Here is a 23224-nt window from a genome sequence, read left to right as displayed (position 1 = left end):
AAGCTGGCCATACCAGGAAAAGACAAAGTAAGGAGCTGCTCAGTTGGTTCAGGGCTAATTCATAAAATTTTGCTCCAACTACCATATGCACCATATACAGTTTCCATCCCTTTAACTCTGGGTGGAGCACAAAGTATCTGTCTCTTTAATTAAATCCAACCACAATTATTTGGTCACAATGCATTTAATTACTTTTTTAAAGTAAAAAAAAAATAACAAACAAAAAAAAACACACACACGTTATGGAACACATTGTAATAAATAATACATCTGATGTTCTGAAAAACTAGTTGACCTTCCATCAGCTGGCCAATGAGGAAACGCTTAAAACCGTAATAAAAGATATGGAGAAAACATCTCTGGAAATACAGCATACACAGAAATCTGCATGTAATGAAATTATATAAAAACTGAATTAGTGTTTCTCCCTTGCTTTAACAAAAGCTCAAGTAATTTTTTTACATTAAAAAAACTATTTTGTCTTTGCAAGAAAGCATCTTGATTAACCATGACTGGAGATGAAAGTGGAAGCTAGACTATGGATTCTTTATGCGTTCACCTGGGACTAAATCAGGCCAGGGTCAAGACTTCTTTGGCTCCTGATTTGACAGTATAAATATGGTCCGCTTGAACTCTGGCCTCTAGTCTTCAAGCTGCAAAAGTGCCGCCCAAGACTTTGTTTGAGAAGCATATTACTGCCATTGCATTTACGTTTGACATTGTCTAACACAACATACTTTCAAAACTGCTAGATCCCTATGATTAATTTAATATAAAATACGTCTTTTCTGCAAATTCTTAATTTATCAAAATATAAACCTACATGATCATAAAAATAACGTAGTAAGTAATATAACACACAGTACTCCTCCTAACATAAACACACCTACTCTCAGTAGTCTTTAACTGCGTTTCGACCCACTAGATGGCCAGCATCTCTCTCTTACTGCATGTAAGATGTATAAGCTTGTGTAACTGGCACCTGAGAAGCAAGTCTTGCACATAAGAATACTCACTTGATCTGTGAATGCCTGAATGCCATCACACCATAAAGGTTGTAACTGACTCAATCTCTTTAGAGGTGGGTTATTGGCACCAACAGTCAAACCTGACGTCAGTCAGGCACTGTAGATGCTTAACTGAAGGTTGTCCCTAGTGTTGGTTTCACCTTGGGAACTGGAAACCCCCGACTGTTGTAACAGGTGGCTATAAATACACGCGGAGTAACTGGTGCTCGCGGGGTCTTACAGAGGAGAGGGGGATGGGGAAGCAGGGGGTCCCGCTTCCTTCCCGGTGGTCAGCGCGTGTCACTTCCTCTTCTGGGCTGCAGGTCTTTCTGGCGCTGCAGCCACGTGCTAACCCACCCCGAGCATGTTGGTGGGGCGTCACATAGAGCTCTCGTAAGTCATGGGCGTTTCCGGCAGCTTCTGCGGCACGTCTGCTTCTGTTCCTGTTTTTACTTTTTGTTTTGACAGAGGAATAAGAACAGGGGTGTCAAACCCAAGTCCTGGAGGGCTGCAGCGTTTGCAAGGCTTTGCGGCTTGCTGCTAATCAGTTGCCAATTTAGGCCTTGAAAACGAGGTGTGCTGACTCGGTGGTCAATCCCTCAAATTTAGAAACGCACCAGAAACCAGTAGGCACCCTCCGGGACTGGAGCCTGACACCCCAGTGTTAGAAGGTAGAGTCACTTTACACAAACACGAGACTCAGCTGGTACAGGCACTCTTTAGAAGTGCAAGCTAAGCCCAAGGCCCTAGACATGAGTGCTTGAATCTGGGCTGCGCCATAAGACACTTACTGGGGGGGGGGGGGGGGTTTCTGCCTCAGCCACTACAGAACTCCCCAATCAGAACCCCCCCCCCCCTTCACACTATGAGAGTCATACCGTCCCTTATCCTCCAGGTGATATTTGGCTATTCCAACAGGAAGATTAAATGGCCATACCCGCTTGGGAGTAAACCTGGACGGCCAACAAAGGCTGCGTTGTGTTCTCCTAGCGCGTAGCGCACGGCCGTAAACAAAGGCAGCCGAGGATCATGCAAACGCTGACAGCTGGTGGCCGCAGTCCGAAAACGAATGGCCTGCTGGTCCATGCAAATCAGCGCGTTAACGCACACCACCCTGTTCTGATAGAGGTGGGAACAGCGTATTCAACAGAGAACAGGAAATGTTTGGCTGTACTCTGCGCTACTGTGATACTGTTATCAGGAGAGTTTTTTCTTTGGGTTGGAGGCAAGGGATTCAAAATAATGAAATGGCCATCTTCAGTGGTAGATGTTTTTAGGATGGGGAGGTTTACAATAATGAAATAGCCACAATAATGTACTGAGTACATATTTGGGGTGGGTGTCCTGTGGTAGGTAGGTATTTTCAGAGATAGACATGTCTAGGTTGGGGGGGTGGGGGTGCTTCACAATAATGGTGCAGCGATGTTCAGCAGTAGGTATTTTTAGGGTGGGGGCATTTTCAATGGCCTGGGCGGCTCCCAGTAAAGGGCTGGGCATTTACAGCGGTCGGCCACTAGGGGGACTCACCCTCGGGGTGCGCGCTCCAGTTGGCGGGGTCCCGGGGCTTCTGCAGCAGGATGGGGCCGGTCAGGCCGATGACCAGGGCGCCGACGGGGGCGGTGATGAGGATGGCCAGGACGGCCACGGTCAGCACGTCCATGCTGTACTTCTCCAGCTCCGGAGCCTGCTTGCTGCGCGCCAGGTCCAGCGCCGTGGAGCCGATGGCCGCCTGTGTGGAGGCCAGGAGTTAGCGCGCCGTTAGCGCACGGGCTCGGCTCGGCGGGGGGGGGGGTCCTACCTGTACGGTGGCCTTGGGCACCCAGGCCAGGGCGATGAAGACCCTCTCTTTGAAGTTGAAGCCGGCACACATGACCATGAGGAAGGTGAAGAGGACCCGCACGGTCAGCGCGATGAGGAGAGCGGCCACGCCCAGTCCTAGAGAGAGGTGGGGGGGAGGGAGAGAAAGAATGAAAGAGGGGGAGAGAGAGGGAGGGAGGGAGAAAGACTTTTTGACTTTAGATGTTCCTTTATTGCACAAAATCACACAAAACGTCCCACAATTACCTTAAAGCCTACCTCAACCCCGTATTTACAAACCAAAAACCTCACCCCCACCCACTCGCACCCCCCAAAAAAAGCAAAAAAAAAAAAAAAAAGAAAAGAAAAATGAAACGAATGCCCAACCAGAGAGAGAGGAAGATGGGGGGCACGTCTGGACAACCAGTACCACAGAACCCACCTTTTTCAAATGGAGCCCTGGAAATGCCCAACATTCTGTCCCTGGTGCAGTACACCACCTGTCTGTGCTACACCACAATACTCTTTCACACCGAATACTAAAGAGGAAGACGGGACTTTGTCTAGAACATTCTCCCGTGTGGACTGCTGGGTGCTCTGTCGGTTGAAGGCCCTTACCCACGGTGACGGGATCCAGGGTGGAGACGGTTATTTCTGCTCCAATCAGCCCGAAGAGCAGAGGCTGAAAGATCTCCCAGGCCCCGCCCACGACCTCCTCCACGGCCGCCTGTCAGGGGAGAAAAGGAGACGTGTTGAGACGGGTGCATGTTTTACCGCAGCAGAAAACCCATACAGACTGAGGCTTATCCAGAAGCCCAGGTACTAAACCACTCTAATTAGAAACTGTGAGGGAAAAACTGGCTGTGGTGTACAGCACAGCTTGTTTTAGAGAAAGTGTCTTTAAAAGGATAAAACTTCAACAAGATCCAGATACTCCAGATACTACATGAAATACAGTAGCTACAGGTTGCAGAACTGACATAAGCGATGACGTTAGCATTTCTAAACTTTACTGTCTTTCACATTACATTTTAATAACTGTAACACCACAGTCTGGATTATTTTTGTTTTTAAAAATGTTAGAATGGACATTGGGATGTTTTTGGAAAAGAAAGTGAAGAGCCCCTGAGGAGGAGACATCATCACACAGGAAGTGACATCACGGGTAACCTCAGGGGGAGTCTGACCTTGGAGTCCCCCCATCCGAGTCCCGCCAGGAAGGCCAGCACCAGCGTGCACAGGCCACCCGAGCCGGGGAAGCCCGCCAGGTTACTGCCGAACACAGCGAAGACGCACAGGCCCAGGAGCAGGAAGGAGCGCTTTATCACCAGACTTTTCTGCAGCGAGGAATGCACACGCATTTGCGCACACACACACAAACACACACATATGAGCGCGCACACACACACAGGCATTGACGCACATACGTGCAAGCACACAAACATGACAACACAGGCCAGTCAGGAACAAAAAAATGAGCGCAACTTACTAAACTAATATTCTGTTCACATTGGTACTAGTCATTATTATAATGATAATCCAAATACAATTCACAGTAATCCCCAAGTTACTTACCTGGTCTTTACTGGGAAAAAAACGGATGAAGAAACCAAGCATCAACCCGGCAACTATACCCCCCACAACCTCGAGGACCCCTCTGAGCAGATTGTACCCAGTGGAACCTGCGGGAGGGAGGGGGGGGGGGGGGGGGGGGGGCACCAGGAGATCAGCGCTTCTCATTGGCTCAGTGCAGTTCATTACAAAAAGGGAAAGTTTTCTTTTTGCTTGTCAGGTTAAAATACGCTATGTAGACTGTTGATAGATGATATAGAACTTTCCTTTCTGTTAACAATGTACATCAATGATTTACATAAAATCTTTAAGTAGAATGTTACATTTATTTGCCTCCTCCTTGCACCCCCTTCTGGAAATAGCATGCATAACAATGAAGCTCCTAAAAGTACCCTGTACATTTCAATGGTAATACAATGATTAGGCAAATGCTGTACTAGATATTTGCACATAATCAAATCTTTTTTTTTTTGAGATTGAATTATTTTTGGTCCAGTTCACACCCATGAACTGATGATAATATCAGGAGTTCAGGTGAAAGGACTCAATGCCCACGTTATATTCATCTCAGTTGGTCCAAATAGGCACACAAGCCCGTGACAAATTTGGATTGAGAGAAACAGCTGTGTGAATGGGTGACATCACCATATGGAGTCAAAGCCTTGTTTAGTTCCCTATCCTCAGATAAATTGACTGATATTGTCTTGCCAGGAACTGTGTCACGTGGTTAAGCACCACTGGTTTGAACCCCAGTTGGTCTACTCCACACCTACTAAATGCGTGAACATATTTTTGAAGTGTAAACATTTTTAGAAAGCTATAATCTCAGTTCTCCGGCGTGACTCATCTTAAAACAGTTGCAACTAGAAATTAAACTGATATGGTTCTAGGAAAGAAAAAAAAAAACAGTTTCTCAAAAGCTGCTGCGTGGTGTTGAACTCACACAAGGAAACCACTTCCAACAGTATGAAAAGACTGTACTATACACCATTTTTTCTTCCACAAAATTATATTAACACAAATGACCAATAGGGGGAGGTAGAGGTTCAATGTATGGAAGCTAGTCTTGAAGTAAATATTTGCAGTTATCTCATCATCATTGTCGTCGTTAAGAACATATGCCCAAAGTGAGAGATGTTAAAATAGTTTGCACATTTAAGAGACTCCAAAAATAAATAACATGAAGTAGTAATGAAATAAGTTAATCATCATTTTTCCTTCTACATAAAACATCCTGGTTAAATAAAACCTTTGCAGAAGAACGGATCTGCACTCGACAGCTCATTTGTCATAGGCCGAATAAGCCAGGTGAGCTGAGCTGTGTGATGGACCTGGTCGGCCGTACCTGTGGCGAAGGCCACGCCCACGCAGGTGGTGAAGCCGGTGATAGCCAGGACGTCGTCGAAGCTTCCGGCAGCCATGAGCAGCGTGGGGACGCCCTGCTCCACGCCGTACCCCTCCTTCTGCAGGAGCAGCATAGACGGGACCACCACGGCGGGGGACACGGCGCCCAGCACGAACCTGGGGACGGAGGGGTCAAAGGTCACAGCCGTTCTACCTCTACGCAAGGCCAGCCAGCAAGGAGGAAGGGCTTCCCTTCTATAGGCGGGTTCCTCCCAAGATTTCTTCCCACCAGGGAGTTTTTTCTAGTCACCGCTTCAGTGTTTTTTCACCCTGCAGGGGAGTGTTCTACCTCACTGTTTGCTTTTTCAGGCCTGGTATTTCCCACAGTTCTCCTTCTCTTACCCTGACAGTAAAAAGCGCTACACAAATGAAATTGATTTGATTTGACTGGTCAGGGCTCATAAGCTCCTCCCACCCTTCCCTGACAGGTTGACCTCTGAGGAGGCTCCCGGTCTGGTCCTCACCCCAGAATGAAGCCCCAGATCCACGGCAGACCCATCAGGAAGTGCGAAGCGACAGCCACCGTGCAGGCTTCGATTGTGCAGGGCCCCACCGCCACCCGCAGACACACCATCTTTAGCTTCTTCAGAGCCTAGGGGGCACACAGCGCCGCACAGGGTGACCTCGCACATTAAAAATGACCCATGTTACAGACAAACACGCCCAGGGAAGGCTAGAGGCTCAAGCGCGAATGACTGTCTGATAGCTCACTGCATGTGACAGCGAGAAGAACCCCTTTCAGAAGGATTGCAAACAGCCATTATGACTGCTATCAGCAAACACACACACACACACGCGTGCGTGCAAACACACACGCACAAGCACACACACACACACTCTCTTTACTTGTTTTTAAACACATTAGCTACCCATATAAATATCTGCAGAAACAGTTTGTGTGAAGTTCCTAGCGTGTTGTAACCTTGTTATCTGAGCTAACGAAGGAACTCCGTGGCCCTGGTGAACTTAAGGGACACTAGCTCAGGCTGCACCCTCACTCAAGGGTTCGTCAGCAGTGCCCTTGGTCTGAGATGACAGCCTTGAGGTCGCTGTTAGCGCCCGCTTATCTCAGCCATGTTCTGGGGAGGGAACCAAAGGGTGACGCACCGAGCCGTCCAGCCCCAGCCCCGCCCTGGCCAGGATGATCGCCAGGGCGATGTTCCTCAGGGAGGCCGACCAGCGGAAATCGATGTAGACGGCGTCCGTTACCACCGGGATGTTGCGCAGGGTGAAGCCGGCCAGTAGCATTCCTGTGTGGAGGTAGAGGAGGGTCTTAACGTGGCGGACACAGACTGGACCGCCAAGCTGGTGCAACAGGTAAAGAGGTAGGCCTGTATACAGTTTCCCAGAGGACACAGGGCAACACGAGCAATATCTACTCTGACAAATATTCAGGACTCCTCGTTCATATGATTGTACATTTAGTTTAGTAACCTTTTCATTTAAATTTCGGAATCTGGACACGTTTTATTTGAAGCAATACCATTACCATCGAAGCAACTCAAACAAATACTCCATCCTACACTTTTCCCACCTCACACCCCCCGCCCCTCCAGATGTCAGAAAAGGAAATACAAGTGACACCCAATACAACATTCGTAAAATATGACTGTGGTAATACGTAATATATTAGTAACTGCAAAGAAGTGTATTCATATTTCATGAAGTGTTTGCTTAACCAAACAATGTAGAACTGGGGTCAAATTTCCTGGCTTAATATATTAAGCATGTTGTCAAAGTTTTGCTGAGGCAATTCAGGTCGAGTGGCTTTCTAAATCGCACAATGGCTTAAACCTTGAAGTCTAACCTTAACGTCACAAGTTAGAGATAATGCCTGTGAACACAGGCACAGGTACCATGGTTCTGAGCCCTTAATTTCATCCTGAAATTCAGCAGATAAGAAACGCCCTACAGTGTAAAGACCATTAGCAGGAAGCAGCGTTTCTATTGACTAACCGCAGACAATGGAGGCTAACATGCACTGCTGCTGAATAGCTACTCCATCCCATACCTGCCCCACCTCAACTCTCCATCAGTTGTCAGAAAAGGTAATACAAGTGACACCCAATACAATATTTGCTAAATATTACAACAGTAACATGTAATATATTAGGAATTGTAAAGAAGTGCATTCATATTTCATGAACTATTTGCTTAACAAGCAATGTAGAAATGGGGTCAAATTTCTTGGCTTAATAATATCAAGCTTGTTGTCATACGCCAAGATTTCTGCTGAGGCAATTCAGGTCAAGTGGCTTTCTAAATGGTCCAACGGCCAAAAGCCTTGAAGCCTAACCTTAACGTCACAAGTTACAGAGATATCGCCTCTGAAGGCAGCCACCATGTTTCTGAGCACATCGTTTCATCCTGAAATCTGGCTGATAAAGAAGACCTGATGGCATGAAGAATATTAGCGAGAAGCAGTGTTTCTATTGACTAACCACAGATGACAGAGGCTAACATGCACCGCAGCCGCCACCGGTGGCCGGCTAGCGACGCTAGGACTCTGCTTGGTTTACCACACACCCAGCCAAAGGACAGAGTGACTGAAGTCTTTTGAGGTGATTGTGCAAGACATGCGCCAACACTGAAGTATATCTTAATGGTCTCTGTGACTCAACTGGACCGAAAGGTGTTCCCACATCGCTGATAAAAATGACCCACCCCACCCCGCCACAAACAGAATGTGGAATCACCGAACGGCTCAGAACCAGTTAACATTGGACGTTCCGTCTGTTTCAGTAAATTTAATGGCTTTAATTCTGCAACAAATCCTGAGAGAAATTCATCTTCTTCTGACACGCTCTTGCTCGACTTAATGCTGTATCCCTTGGTGACTAAAGCTCAAAGCTGTTCAAAATCACTGCAGGGCAGGACTTTGTACTAGCCAAGAAAAAAGATATACTTTTTTTATTTCTACCCAAAAAATCTCCAGAATATATCAAAAGAGCAAAAGCAGAACATACTTTAAACTGACTTTATCTCCAATGCGCTCTTAAACTGGGAACTGACAAGAATACCATTTAGCTGTTGAATGAGTTCTGATACAAAAGTGCTAAAACTCAGAAAAGCTTGCAGTCTGCACACGTACCACATGTTATGTCTGCGGGTAATCTCAGTGGAGTAATAAAACCGCACAGTTTATGTGGTCACACGTGGTCAGCTACCAGTATACCTGGGTGCCTGATTTACTTGACCAATTTAAAAATACAAAGTAAATATAAAGGCTAATGGCTGGTTCAAAATCCAAAAAAAAAAAAAAAAACATTCGGCGATAAAGAGGGTTTAAATACAGCTAAGAGCTAATATTTTACAAGTACGCTCATATACAGCGTGTAACAAGGCTTTATGTACTGCTGCTGATCTTTTGGGATTTTTTTCTTCTTTGGTTCTGTAGGAGCGTCTCCCAAGTGCTTTTCCCTTGTTGTTCTCCTAATTGGCTCAATGATTCCATTTTGTTTCAATTCTCCCTGAAAACCTATTCTTTCTAGTGTAATTAAAACTGAGAGCTAGAATATAGCCAAAATTTCACAAATACCAAAACGTATGTACCACCGTACCCCTGAAACAACATTTTTAAAAACGTCAGCGGACTTGAGTTTGTTACTTTAATGAATATGCCACACAAGACTATTTATCTTACTTCAGTTCCACCTATTCAACCTCACTGCCATGGCAACTAGATCCAACTGTGCATTTCTGGTGGCAACACTGACATTTTATCTCCAGGACAAAAATGCTAGCGCCACCCAAACCTGGGCAAAGGGCAACAATGGGAAAATCAAACACAGGGCTGCTAGCTAGGATGCCAGGATCACCAGAGTAAGCTAATGAGCCACAGAAATCACACTATATCTGAGAGGGATAGGCTGTTTGGCACATGGCAGTAGGCACCGCCGCCAACCATGTGTGGGCACAGCCGCCAATGGCACAGGTTTTAAAAACGCAGGAAACCGACGGGACAATCTGAGCTTCCAGCTATAAATATTCTTTAAAACTTTTTTTTTTAAGTTATGTTATTTTAAATCCAAAGTTGGTTGCCCTGTATCCTACAACATGCCTAAACACAACAAATGTATTAGAGTAACTGCACTGTTTAATATACAAACACCAAAGGTCTTCACGGTCAATAGATGGCAAAACTGCACCCATTCTACGGTTAATGTGTTAAGAGAACTTGCATCCCAGTCTGTTTTTTTTTTTTTTTTAAATCAGAAACTGACATTTTGTGAAAAGAAAAAAATCTCTCAAAAGTACAAACCCAGAAGTGGAGGGAAGGGTGGTAGCCTGGGTAATCGAATGTGCCCCACGATTTTGCCTCCAGCCACTGCACAAATGAAGACCACTGTGATTCCGAACAGGTTCCCCCCTGGAAGACACTCCTTCTCCGTTATGGACCACACCACTCCGAACAGCACAGCAGCCATGGCCACTGCAAGAGAGATACGGAATCAGCAAACCTGTTCATAACGTCATTTAACCTGCTGGATCAAACTGTTTGTATTAATCACAATGACAGCATTGTTGATGTTCAATTTATTTTTTACATCACAATGATCAAAGTCTAATTAATTAAGCCTATAGAAAACAACCTGTTTTCACATTTTTCCCCACAAGGACTAAACTGCTATGTTATTCATCACCACATGGACATAACCATCAATGTTGACATCACTGAATACCACAAAAAATAAGCTATTTAAAACACTGTATTAATCACATCAGTCATCATTACACTGACTATGGTATGTATAAAATGAGGTTCATTTTTGGGAAATTCTCTCAATTTCTCAAAAGCAGGCATAATCACATGTGCAGCATCACTGAGGTAATTTCCAACATCTATCTCAAGCACAATCTGGCGATACAGTTAATTGAAGGGCTTATCTTCGACCTTTTCAGTGTACACTGGTTTCCTTTTGATCTGTATGCGATGCAGTCATTATCTTAATGTGGCATTAGAGTGCTGCGTAGGCCTGCTGCGATGCTACCTTTGGTGATGAGGGAGGCCAGGAGGCCTCTGGGGGGGCAGGAGCCAGGGCAGGGGCAGGAGCAGAGGCAGGGGCAGGGGCAGGGGCAGGGGCAGGGGCAGGGGCAGGACTCGCGCAGTCTGCCGCAGCATTTGGTGGGCTCCGTGTTGGTCCCCGCGTCCCGCGCATTCCTGCCGAAGAAGACCGTCTCCTCGGTCACGTCAGGGCTCTCCGGCCGCCTCGCCACCACCTCCACCCGCTGCACGGTCGTCTGCGGTCCAAGAGGCACAGTGAACGCGGGACCACGTTCTTACAAACACATTTCTAGATTGTACATTTGGTCCAACTTTTATGAGTAAAGCTACATAATGTATATGCAATATCAACAATATACACTGATATTTAATGCATGCACAATATGTTGATGGTCACACAACGATAAAGGCAATATAAGAACGTAAAAGACAACCTCTATTAACCAAAAAGACACCTTTCCTAAACTTCCCAATTAAACCAACCATGTGTCCTCAGAACGAACTAACAAACAAATATTGTACAACAATCAACTTCAACCCTGCTTTTTCAAATGTTATGCACAGGTCCTAAAGACAGAAATTAGCAGTAAATGTTGGATCAAAGAGCTGTTCTCAAGAGCAAGGCAAAAAGGACCATTTTATTGTGGGGATCTTCCATTTAATACTTTCAAAAAGGTTCCGCTTTTTCTGTGTTTTAGCAGAACTTGCAAGACAGAACTGCTGGGCAAAAAATGTAAGGCTCATTTCAGTGCTACTACAGCCAGCAATGTTGACTTTGTCCCTTTCTTTCACACCTGTGTTTAGCAGCTCTACCTTAACTGTTGACACAGGGCTTAGTCATGCTAACTAAACAGCTTTAACAACAATAGGGAGAGTTAACAGTTCAGAAGTTTAAATTAGGCTAAAAACAGTGTAGCACTAACTGCTTCTTCTAGGCATTACTATTTATTTATGAATTTCCAAAGCTTCTTTCAGTAGAAGATGCTTCTGTGTGATACTTAAATTAAAACCTTCATCCCCCACCCCTCCAATGTCTATCTCCATTCTGGGATGGCCATAAAGCGCTTGCGTTTGTTTATTTATTTTTGGTGATTCAATTTTAGTTTTTTGTTTTAAAAGAATAAAAAGGTAATAATTTATCAAAAAAATAAAAAAGTAACAAATAAATGGTGTTAAAATACAGGTTCCATATAGCTGTGCCTCGTTAAAATGTGCAGCTTATTCAGTATAAGACAGGGCCAATATGAAAAATCCATAAAAATCAACCCTGTGACCCTGTGGAATGGCAGACTGTGGTCGATTGAACTTGACATCTTAGAAAGTATGTTAAAAAAGAAGTCCAACTGCATAATGAAACATAATTTCAATACAATATAACAAATATTTGAACAAAGTAGCCTAATAGATACCCGTGACAAATGTATAAAACATAATTACACCATTTGCTTACAGCTTCAGTCATTACAATGCATTTTAAAAAATCATTAATTTCAGGTAATAAAAGACTCAATATTAAGGTCCCCACCCACCGTTCATAAAATGGCGTATAATGTAATAATGTAAAACTAGATCATTTACGAGACGTAAGGGACACCTTCTGGACTTTACATTGGAATACTTTACCTCAGCGTGGTTATCAAGAGCTACCGGATCATCCTCCGTCCGGGCGCACGGCTTGGACACCTCGCCGTCCATGGCATCCCCGAAAATCAGTCTCGGACAAATTTAATTCTCCAGGTGTTACCTGACAAGTGAACTGGCAGTGAATGAAGTGTTCCTATGAGAGGGTCCAGCCTTATCTCGCGCTAATTTAGACGTCACATATTTGAGTAGTCACCACTGGACATGAATTAGCATGCTGAACTAAAAAAAAACAACCTACAGTGACCACACCAGAACATTTTGCGCTACCATGTATATTCATTGTGTGCAATGTTGCCAGATACCAGAAATTTTATCCCCTCCGATATAAAAAAATCCCTCCGCCTTCAATCGACTCCCATTTCAATTATCAAGATACTCCTCCATCCATCATACACATTGACCCCACCATACATATTTATATTTCAGCTTCCCACGTGTTTGTTTGTTTTTTTTTACAAACCCAAATCTTGCGAAATAATCCCTGGCAACCCTGCTTGTGTGTCGTAGATATCTATTTTAGTAATACGCCTAGGTCTACTTTGAATTTTCTCGTACAGTCCATATGGCACTTAACACGCTATTTTATTTTTACTTTTTTTTTTTGTTGATCAAATAATAGGCTATGTTGTTAACTTCAAGTAGCATAGCAGTAACAATATAGTGGCACGCAGGGAAACAAAACCTCGTGTCGATGATTGCGTCCAGATGGGTTCCCACGAACAAGGAACGCGTAATAGTAGCAACGTTATAGCGCTGAAAGGGATCGATTTCATTATCACTTCGTAGCATAATCAGGATGACAACTGGGAATGAATATTTAAAGCTACTACGTTGGTTTGAGAAAATGTCATAGTCTAGCTGGAGAACCTCGGTCAGGCTATGCTGGCTAGCCAATTCGGTACGTGCTCGTTGCGCGTCCTGATAACCCAAGTCGGATCACTCACGTTTTCAGTAGCTTAGCTATACTGTAGCTATCACATTTTGACGGCGTAACCGATTTTTTCCACTGACCATTCTTCAATCGATGTGGCCAGCTTTATAACTTCAAAAAAAAAATTCTAAAAGACCTCCCCTTCCTGCATATTTCAACCTCTTACGTAGCTAGCTTGCAAGTTAGCATCACACCTGCTTAACAGGAAAAGCACTGGGAGTCGGACATGACAGGAGGGGCGAATGCTATGGGCAACGTGCACATTCCCCGCAATAAGTCTTGGAAGCCCGACGGCAACGCGGTGGTGAATAGTTGCTGGCTAGAATTGAATTCCAACATTTATACAGCTGCCAATCTATACTACTGTCATCTTGCTAACCAGCAAGCGCACGTTTTTGCGGGAAGTTATAAAATATGTTAGCTAGCGCAGGCATTTCCACTTCCAATTAAATCGACTGTTGACAATCCCCATAATTATGCACGTTGGGCAACACTTGTCATTTCAGAACCAGTGTGAAATCGTGATCAAGAGCAGTTTGCATAGTCGTAGCAATATGTTTCACATCATTTTACAATAGTCTACAGTTTTCCAGTGTGTGGAGGTTCGTTCTAATTTGCCAAAGCAAAATATCTACCTAGCCTATCCATAGGTGCATGTAAACTAACGATCATGATAAATCAGCAATAGTAGTCCAGTTTGGTGGCTATAATCAAGATTACGTTAGATGCATACTTAGGTAAACTAAACTAGTTCAACAAACTAACCAGCTAACATTTACGTTAGCCGAAGTATTAGCGGGTCAATTAGAAGGTAGCTAATCCCAATTTAGCTCTAACACAGACTGACAGTACCGCGTAACGAAGGCTACAGAAAGTGGAGCCATATAGTCTAGTGTAAGCAATGTTCTCTTGACTTAAATACCGCAAGACGACCTAAATTCCTACGTTAACTGAAATAAATAATAGTGATCATATAATCAACGTGTGTAACTTTACCTATCGATAAATAGCCTACCAGTACCAGTAGGTCACTACTGGCTAACTCTAGTAGGACTTGATGCACTGGTTTGTAGACTAAACGAACAGATTTAGCGTCAGATAACCTGCTAGCTCAGCATTAACAGTTCTCCGTTAGCTGACTAAAACAACTCCCTTAACGGCGGATCTATAACAGCTAGCTGTCTTACAAACCAGCATTATCTAGTCACCCTACTAACGGCATACCAAGCAGCTGCTAGCGAATGCTACTGTGCGTAGCCTAACGTTGACGTTACAAATTAGGTAAATTATCTTGCTTCAAACTTAATGAAAATGTTATGAGAAAAACTTATGTTATTTCTGTAAAATATAGGTACATAAGAGATGCATTCAATATACTCACTCAATTTATGACGAAATAACTGTCCCAACACATTCTTACTTATGAACTGGCCTTGAGCCGAGATAACGGATTTTCACAGATGGAAACAAGACCAGCAACAACAGATTAGCGATGGCCTACTAAGAGTACCACGGCGTTGAAAGGCTAAAGCAAGGGTATTTCGAGAGCAATAGGAAGATATATTACATGCCACACTTCGGGGATTTGTAAATATGTTGGATCATGCACTGACAGTTCACACATGGCACATTTAAAGACAACGCACAATAACACGAAACGTTTAATAATGAATCACATTAGGTTAATTCATGCCGTCCACAACAGTTAGGCTACACGTGGACTCTGCGAGTAGCCTACCTGAAGTCCTCCACAGTCCACAAGAGCCCAGGGGAAATAAACGTGGAAACGATACCGATAAACCAAGATGGATTTAGTTACTTTACCTCTGCACAGTTTGATAGCTAGCAGAACCCTGAAGGAATCATGTTATAATTATGATAACTGTTTTCACATAAAATACGTTTCCAGTGTGATTTTCCAGTTAAACAATTAACTGCTCTATTTTTTTTTCTTTTTGTTTCTAAATATTTTTATTTCCAACAGTTGATGCTTTTGAAGAATTGAAACAATAATTGAAAACATGTTTAGGCTACATATGCAACAGACAACATGAGTTCTGTAATAAAGAGCAGTTTATTACAAATTCGGTAACTTTTGGGTTAACCTTAATAGGATGATTGAATCAAACAAGTTTGACATGTCTGCATCGGCAGCAGTTCAAACAGGGAACACGAATTTACATTTCACTCTAGTGTGTTTGACAGAATGGCAGATTGTACCAGTCTATTTATAGCTCTGGATGGAAAGGGTTAATCCTATCCTATTAAAGTAAAAATTAATTCTGTAAGGTCCTTAGCTCGGTGCCTTTGTTCAGTCGACTCAATCTAGCCCATGTGCTATAGGTATAGCCCAATGGAAGACACATCTTATCCATTAAGATCACGCAGGAGGCTACAGTTAACAAAACTGTATAATTTATCCACAAATAACATCTAATGTTAGTCAGACCTTGAACAACTTTTGAAGGGGCACTATGATAGTTAAAATATTATAGTATACAGTGCCATATATTTACATCTTAAAACATTCAGTTTAAAAACATACACTAAAGCTGAAATACTATCTTTAAAATCCAGAAAGTGAACTAATTCTTTAAGGCATTGTGGCAGTACAAATGATCATCAACTGGTCTTCAGATCAATTTTCAAATGATTACAGACAAAAAATAAATGTTTTTTTTTTTTCTTCATTATTTTAGAGAAAAAAACAGGATGTCATGCAAGTGCTGAAAGGTTGCATTTTGAAGCTCCCATACAGTTGTGGCCTTTGGTTCCAAAGTAAGCACTTCAGAGTCTCCAGCCCCCATCAATGATGTGTTCTGTTCCAGTCACATAGGCAGACTACAAAAAGGAACAATAAATGTTTCTGAAATAAGCGAAACATTTATTTATTTGTCCTTATTATACCAGAAAGGTCCCACTGATATTAATATCCCTCATGCAAAGGTGTCCAAGAGGCAATGAGTAATATATGAGTATTCACACACTAAAACACATAATAGAATGGGAACACAAATTGTAAAAGTAGCCTGTGCATCCCATCACATATGCTGATGTACTAGTCATGGATACATGGTAATCACTGTAAGAGTAAACAGTAATTCACACTAATCCCCATTAGCCGGAGCACATCTTCCCTCAAGCATACATCAGCCCTCTAGGATTAAATCACTGTTTATCCCTTCGCCTTTAAAATGGCTAAATTCCTTACTATGGACTTCTTGAAAGCAGTAATCTTTGGCAATGTTTAATTTGATAGTGCTTTGGCTGTGCTCTTTAGCATTGAGTACTAGAGACAGTCAACCCTAAGACCCGGTTTACTTCAGCATGTCTAAGTGATAATTTGCCCTCTCAAACAGAGCATTTGAATTGGTGTATAAATGAACTGACCTACTGGTTTAAACCAGGCATGTGCTGCCACCTATTTGTGGTTATCGCTTCATTTCAAAAGTCAGACATCATTTTTCATGACAAAAAATTCCAATGCAAAACCTGAAATCAGTAGTGGTTATTCTACGTCATTTGTCTTTTCACTTACTGTAAGCCTCAGTGTTGTGTTATACATAAAGGTGCTCACCTCATCCGAGGCCAGGTACACACAGAGATGCGCCACTTCTTCAGCCGTGCACATCCTGCCAGTTTTCTGTCTGGCCAGGAAGTCTTTCAAGGCCTGAGGACAGACGTGGACCAATGAGGTAGAACTATCCAAGCATGTGACCACACAATACTACACCTTCAGGCTTGAGAACACTGATTTTCAAGATCACTGAAATTAGGTAAATATTTCAGATATTCTTATTGATAATGGCCCAATCTCAGAGCATTATAATGGCTTTAGATTAGCCATAATGATGGGTGGAATGAAATGTCAATCAGTGCAACAACGTCCTCAGAAACTTATGTCTTGAACTGTCTCCCGCTTAAATTCCATTGTGAAATATTATAAACCTTATTATCATACAACATTAAAGCACAAATTGATGATATGGCTCAAAGTTTGCTCTCAGTTTCTCAACCAAGAACCAAGGAGGGGACCAAGTTATCCCTTAGTGTACTAGTGTGTCAGGAATCGGGTGAATAATGTTTCTCACTGACTTACTTTGCCCTAGTAAGCTAATCACAAAATGAGTGACCATGACCAAAGGAAATACCTGTTCTGGGTTGGGTCTGGCCTGGATTCTGTCTCTCAACGATGGAGTATCCACCGTCCCTGCAAACGCACAGGAAAGAACCATTTGAGGGACTTTACAGTGCCTAACACCGAACACGGCATTTAACTTGGAGTAGCAGATACAGACAAACACTGAAGTCACCATGACAACAGAGAGTAAGACTACAAAGAAAATACTTTTATAAACTTTAATGTAAATGTTACCATAACCTTGAGATGCCTATTGATGTGCTAAGTATAAAGGCCTCAGTATCACACTAGTCTGTCATGTTGGCATAGCAGCAACAGATAATAATGCATGCATTCACAAAAGAGGTCATTTATACTACGTATTACAAGCCTTCTGAACATTCTTTATGAAAAATCCAACATTCTATGCATTTAAAGCAAGTAACATAATTATTTTCCACAACAGTGTGTGTAAATATCATGCTAAAAGGGCTACAAGACCACACAATTCCAGACTGCAAGGCAGTATTGGCCAACCTTGAAGCTTGTTCCACAAGGTGATAATATTTGCTGCGTTGCACAGTTTTTACTTGGTGACAGACAGATAGGAAATAATGACTAGGATGAGTGGGTAAAGTGTGATTACACAGAAGAATATGGAGGCTGTGTGACTACCTGGACAGAGGCAGTTGCAGCGTATGCCCTGCTCTATGAAATCTGCAGCCACTGATTTGGTGAGTCCGATAACAGCAGCCTTGGATGTGCTGTACACACACCTTTGTGGCACACCTGAAGGAAATAGAAGCCAAGGTACAGTTTTATCTAATGTAGTTACATTACATTTATTTGGCACATTTTTATCTAAAGCGGCGTACAATAAGTAAATACCAAAGGTCATTGAAAAAATGCAGGTCCAATAAGGTACAATACTCAATATGTAACAGTAATCCATCGCCATTAACATGTTAAATCCAGTTCACACAGTAAACATGGGCTAGGTTAGAAAGGTATGGTAAAAGTTAGCACCAGGGCTGCCTGAACCCCTACTAAACAACAAGATATACTGTAATATTCATGTTTCTGGAACTGAAAATCAGGGATCTCAAATTACAGACCTGGAGATCTGAATTTTTTGTCATTTCCTTACAATTAGTAGGTCTTGGAAATGTAAGTCTTGGAAACAAGTCATTTGGGCTTAAATTATGCACTTAAATGTTGAAACACTAGAAAACACTGCAGGCCTCCAGGACCGGAGTTTCAGATCTCTGCATTAAAATGACTTAACCTGGACAACATAATACTGTCTTGCTAAAATATTTATATTTATGTAAAAATTACCTAAACAGCTTATGATCCCAAAAGGTATCACTCATTTTACCTTTTATAGAAGATGCCACGGATGCCATGTTAATGATATTCCCAGACTTGCGAGCCAACATCTGAGTATAAGACATGATAAATGTCAAACAAAGAATTCGCAAACATCCAGTCTCTACACATAACCACTTCGGTAGATGGAATATTTAAGAGATGACAAACACATTTCCCCTCACAACTGATCAGGGGTTCTTTTTAATGGCCACTGGGAATTTGTCAAGAGGAGCAGTTCTGTGGTGACAGTTCAATGAAAGGTTGCATTTCCCCCCCTGAGTTAAAGGCTAGAGGCATCATGCTGTGTTTTCTCTCCTGTAAACAAGGTGGAATGTACACTCTTCGTCTTTGCTAAAAAAGAGGGGAACTGTTGTGATGTTCCTGCATATTAGATGGGCTCGCACCGCAGTGCATTTCATCCCACGTAAAAGATAGGCAATGGTATTACATTCCACTCGTAAAACACTTGTGTTGTTTTCATTTCTGTGTATGAGATGGCGCACACAGTGTTTTCTCAGTGCTGTAAATGTACTCTCTAGCATTTTTTTCCCGCAGTTCAGATTACAGACCTAGCTGTGGGAATCGGTCACCTTGGGCAGAAATGCCTTGATCATCAGGTACATGCTGCGCACGTTGACGTTCATGGTGAAGTCCCAGTCCTTCTCCTCACAGTCCAGGATCGTCCCATGATGCACAAACCTGTCAAGGACAAACACTGTCAGTCCTAGGGGACTATCGTAGCCTATCTGGTCCACAAAAGACTCAGGAATCTGCACTGAAATGTGCCAGATGAACTGAACTGCTTACACTATTTTTACAGCGCTAAAATTTAGATCAAAGACAGATTTAAGTAATATCTATGAACGTATGGCGTAAGGAAAAAAGTTGATGAGTTGTAGAAAAACAGCCGGTCATGTTTGAGTCCAAAAACACTATACCTTAGCCTTCTAATGCTAGTAATTTGGCACATACCCATGGACACAACACGTCTGTTCATGTAATACTTTGAAAAGTTTATTGACATGTTGTAAAAATGTCAGGTATGCAGTGTGCCATCAACTTAAAATGTTAAAAGCAGGAAGAGGTACATGCTGTAAAGGATTTTTTTAGATTCAGTACCCTGCCACATTGAAGAGCACATCGATGTGGTCCAGTTCTTTGGCCAAGGCCTCGACTTGATCTCGCTTGGTCACGTCCACAACCTTGGTCTTAATATCTGAATAAAAGGTTGGGTCAGATTTAAAACCTTGTAAAACAGTCGAGACGGGACAGAGGGGAGAATCTAAGGGGAAAACACTCCAAGTCATGTGAGGTGATTTGTTCCTTGATTATTAGGATTACTTTGCAGGCCGTAGGACATGTACAGAAAGCTTCACAGTGCAGGTCTTTGATGTGTTCCGCAGGAAGAAAAGCTGTTCTATATACACAGCTAATATCCTATGAGCACAGACATGGCAAATTGTATTACTAATGGGTGAGAAGGTAACTTTGATTCAGAGGTGTAATCTACCTCCGTTTCAGTTCACTTGTGCGAGTCTCCTACATGCATAATGTAATATAAACCACAAGGCAGTAGGGCTGTTGCCATTTCTTTCAAGCCATGCCAAAGCAAAGTCAATCTTTACAGCAAAATAGTTGAGATACTTTCCTCTTCATTGCTTTCTTATTTTGGATATCTTCAAAATGTCTCGATAGCTTCTATCTAATGTGCGTGTATTAAGTCATATAGGCCATGTTGATGGTTGAATCTTCAAGGTCAATTACAGCCAAAAAGATGCCACAGGGGAATAACCAAAATAATTCATAAATGATTACTCTGCCTTGTTTATCAAGGTCATTTTTAAAGAGTCAAAAAGTACCACGAGGTGGCAGCAGTGATTCAGGCAGAAACAGCACTAAAAAAAACTTACTAGGATAGCTGTCCAGTTCTTTCAGCTTCTCAGCATTGATGTCAGTTGCCATGACATGCGCACCCTCTTTGGCAAATGCCTGTGTAAACACAAACAATATTATTTCCACAATTATTGACCAACTTGTAATGCAAAAGCTATTTTAAATATCAGAGTATTACTATTAATGTCTTTTCTTTTTTGACTTCAGTGAGGTACAGGCTATGGCCCACACTCTATCACATTTTGCTTTTGGAGGCAGATGTAAAGCTTGATTCATTTTTATTACATCAAAAATAAAAACGTGAATACTGTTTTAGTCTCGTGGCTGAGAACATTTTCATACAGCTCTTTACAATTAGCTATTCTTAGAAAACAAGAACATTCAAGTTTGACAAAACTCGACAAGCTTTAAAAATATCATAGAAGTGTTGCATGTCTAGAATTGAAACGCTGTATATACAGTCTGCACCACTATATAAAAAGGTGTTATAAGTCTGAAGATGGTTCTGAGATACGTTACTACGGCTGCTGCGCGACCAATTCCTTGTGCGGCCGCCGACAACACAATCACTTTCCCGTCCAGCCGACCCATGATGCACTGCAAAGTCTTAAAGGTGACGAGCTGTGTAAAAAACAAAATTAAGATTAGTCAGTATTCTCTCAATGTTCACATTAAAATCAAGGTAGAGCGATGCTGAAAAAAGAATAGTCGTTTTCTTGCGCGTCTTGTGCAACAGTCAATCCATTTGGATACGCTGAAAACAACCATGTGTAGTTGCACAGTAATGCACTTTGCCATGACTCTCACCAGGGTTTGTGCAGGCAGAATTTTCTAGTCAAATATGAATCAAACAAGGTACAACTAGGGTGACGGTACATGAGATGTTGGTTCAACCAAGAATTTAGTTATTACAACGATAATAGACTAAACTGTGTGAACTGTCTAAGATATTCACCGACAACCAACAGAACATTAGAACCGATGTTAAAGAAATTCGCTGCTTCCTGCCAGTAACTGCAACGTAGGCTACTTGGCAACATGCTCATTGAATAAGTAAAAAGCTAGACTTTGACCGGCCTTCTTCAGATCGTAGTTCATTTAAACAGCCTGTAACTTTTCTTTACGTGTAACAATGTTTGTGTGCGTATTGCATGCAGTGCACTTTGCATCCTTTGTTGCCGTTCATCCACAAACGGTTGTTAATTGTATCATTCATAGCTAACAGTGTTGGCTAAATACGTTGGACAGATCCGTTGCACGGGAGGCTGCCCTCACCGAAAAATGCAAAACACTACAGCATGCTGCATTAAGTAGCGATGTGTGTATTGAATGCATAAAAGTAGATGGCTAGATAGCAAGTCAAGAAGGCAGCAAGTAATTAAACGTCATATATCTTAACGTAGCGAGGCAACTGTCAAGCTGTTCCCGTTTAGCAGCCGTTCAAAATGTTGTTGTCAGGCCTGGCACAGAGACGGATTAAGAATCATTTGAATCATGAAGTGTGAATACTTTTGAACGCATTATACATTGAATCAAGGGCAAAATGTACCGTAGCTTGCAATGGAATGCATTACATTACGGTCCACGAAGTAACAACTTACCGTTTGCACACAAAAGAGCAGAGAGGAAATCTAGAATCCCAGTCTCCGCCTACTGAATAAGTCTCCGCCTGTACAAAATAAGTAATTGTACCTTACTGAACCCGTGTTCAGCAGTTGTCTACGATCATGAAAATGCACTTTTGTACGTCGCTTTGGATAAAAGCGTCTGGCAAATGAATGTAATGTAATGTACTGATTGAATCCGTTGCTTTCACCGACAGCTACTATCCTGTTCCACCACTTTTATTGGATTCGTATTGGACAAGTTACCTGTATGAAAAGAAGACTCATATAGACTACGTGAAAAATTAAAATAAATAAATAAATAAACAAAAGTCAGTTGACAAAATGAAGCGTGATTTCCAACAACTATTAAGATTTGTTTCTAAAAAGGGGGAAGACGCCATTTCCATTTACACAAATAATAAAACGGTAATAATAACATTACATATAAACACATAACCTATCCATTAAACACGTAAACACTAAAAATATCATGCCATATTATATTATTGTACAGTGGCAGTGTGTGTTGAAGAATTGATTGAACTATGTAATAACCCATTTGATCCCTGAATAGGATATATTGTATTAATGTGTAAAGATTCAGATGCCAGAGCTTTGCCCAAGGAATTAACGCATTTAACCGAATCACTTAAGTAGATTTATTTATTTATTTATTTATTTATTATGTATTTATTTAAAATGCATATCTCATGTTGTGTGCAGCAGGACCAGAGATTGAGGAGAGCACAACAGGTTTTGGGGTTCTGCCAACTCGGAATACTTGTAAAATGACGATACTTTGCTCCCATGCAAATCCAATATATCTATTTTTCAGTCACCCAGGAGGTGGAGCCAACTATCCAGAAGTCAGCA

General features: G+C 42.3%; 2 protein-coding genes across 6 annotated transcripts; both read right to left on the bottom strand.

Moving 5' to 3' along the window:
* Positions 1-206: 206 nt before the first annotated feature.
* Positions 207-15294, bottom strand: si:dkey-162b23.4 (sodium/hydrogen exchanger 9B2). Of its 4 annotated transcripts, none has more exons than XM_035418176.1 (13): positions 15099-15294; positions 12409-12529; positions 10772-11021; positions 10042-10212; positions 6888-7030; positions 6245-6372; positions 5722-5897; positions 4380-4486; positions 3992-4141; positions 3423-3531; positions 2806-2942; positions 2535-2736; positions 207-1459 (listed from the first exon to the last, which is right to left on the bottom strand). In XM_035418176.1, exons 2-13 carry the CDS (start codon positions 12478-12480, stop codon positions 1386-1388), a joined length of 1719 nt encoding a protein of 572 aa, XP_035274067.1. In that variant the 5' UTR covers positions 12481-12529; positions 15099-15294; the 3' UTR covers positions 207-1385. The 4 variants fall into 4 exon arrangements, with proteins under 4 accessions (XP_035274067.1, XP_035274066.1, XP_035274068.1 ...); XM_035418175.1 differs by lacking the exon at positions 15099-15294 and adding an exon at positions 14742-14890; XM_035418177.1 differs by lacking the exon at positions 15099-15294 and adding an exon at positions 14357-14662.
* Positions 15295-15415: 121 nt separating this feature from the next.
* On the bottom strand, positions 15416-22479 carry bdh2 (3-hydroxybutyrate dehydrogenase, type 2). 2 transcript variants are annotated; one of them, XM_035418178.1, is made up of 10 exons: positions 22346-22479; positions 21264-21365; positions 20762-20840; positions 19971-20067; positions 19442-19550; positions 18859-18919; positions 18156-18269; positions 17512-17570; positions 16938-17030; positions 15416-16201 (listed from the first exon to the last, which is right to left on the bottom strand). In XM_035418178.1, exons 2-10 carry the CDS (start codon positions 21333-21335, stop codon positions 16148-16150), a joined length of 738 nt encoding a protein of 245 aa, XP_035274069.1. In that variant the 5' UTR covers positions 21336-21365; positions 22346-22479; the 3' UTR covers positions 15416-16147. The 2 variants fall into 2 exon arrangements, with proteins under 2 accessions (XP_035274069.1, XP_035274070.1); XM_035418179.1 differs by lacking the exon at positions 22346-22479 and adding an exon at positions 21552-21774.
* Between the last annotated feature and the right edge of the window lie 745 nt (positions 22480-23224).

This window comes from Anguilla anguilla, chromosome 5 (assembly GCF_013347855.1).
Source record: "Anguilla anguilla isolate fAngAng1 chromosome 5, fAngAng1.pri, whole genome shotgun sequence".
NCBI lineage: Eukaryota > Metazoa > Chordata > Actinopteri > Anguilliformes > Anguillidae > Anguilla > Anguilla anguilla.
Note: the sequence above shows the minus strand (reverse complement) of the source record. Positions and strands in the feature narration are given on the sequence as shown.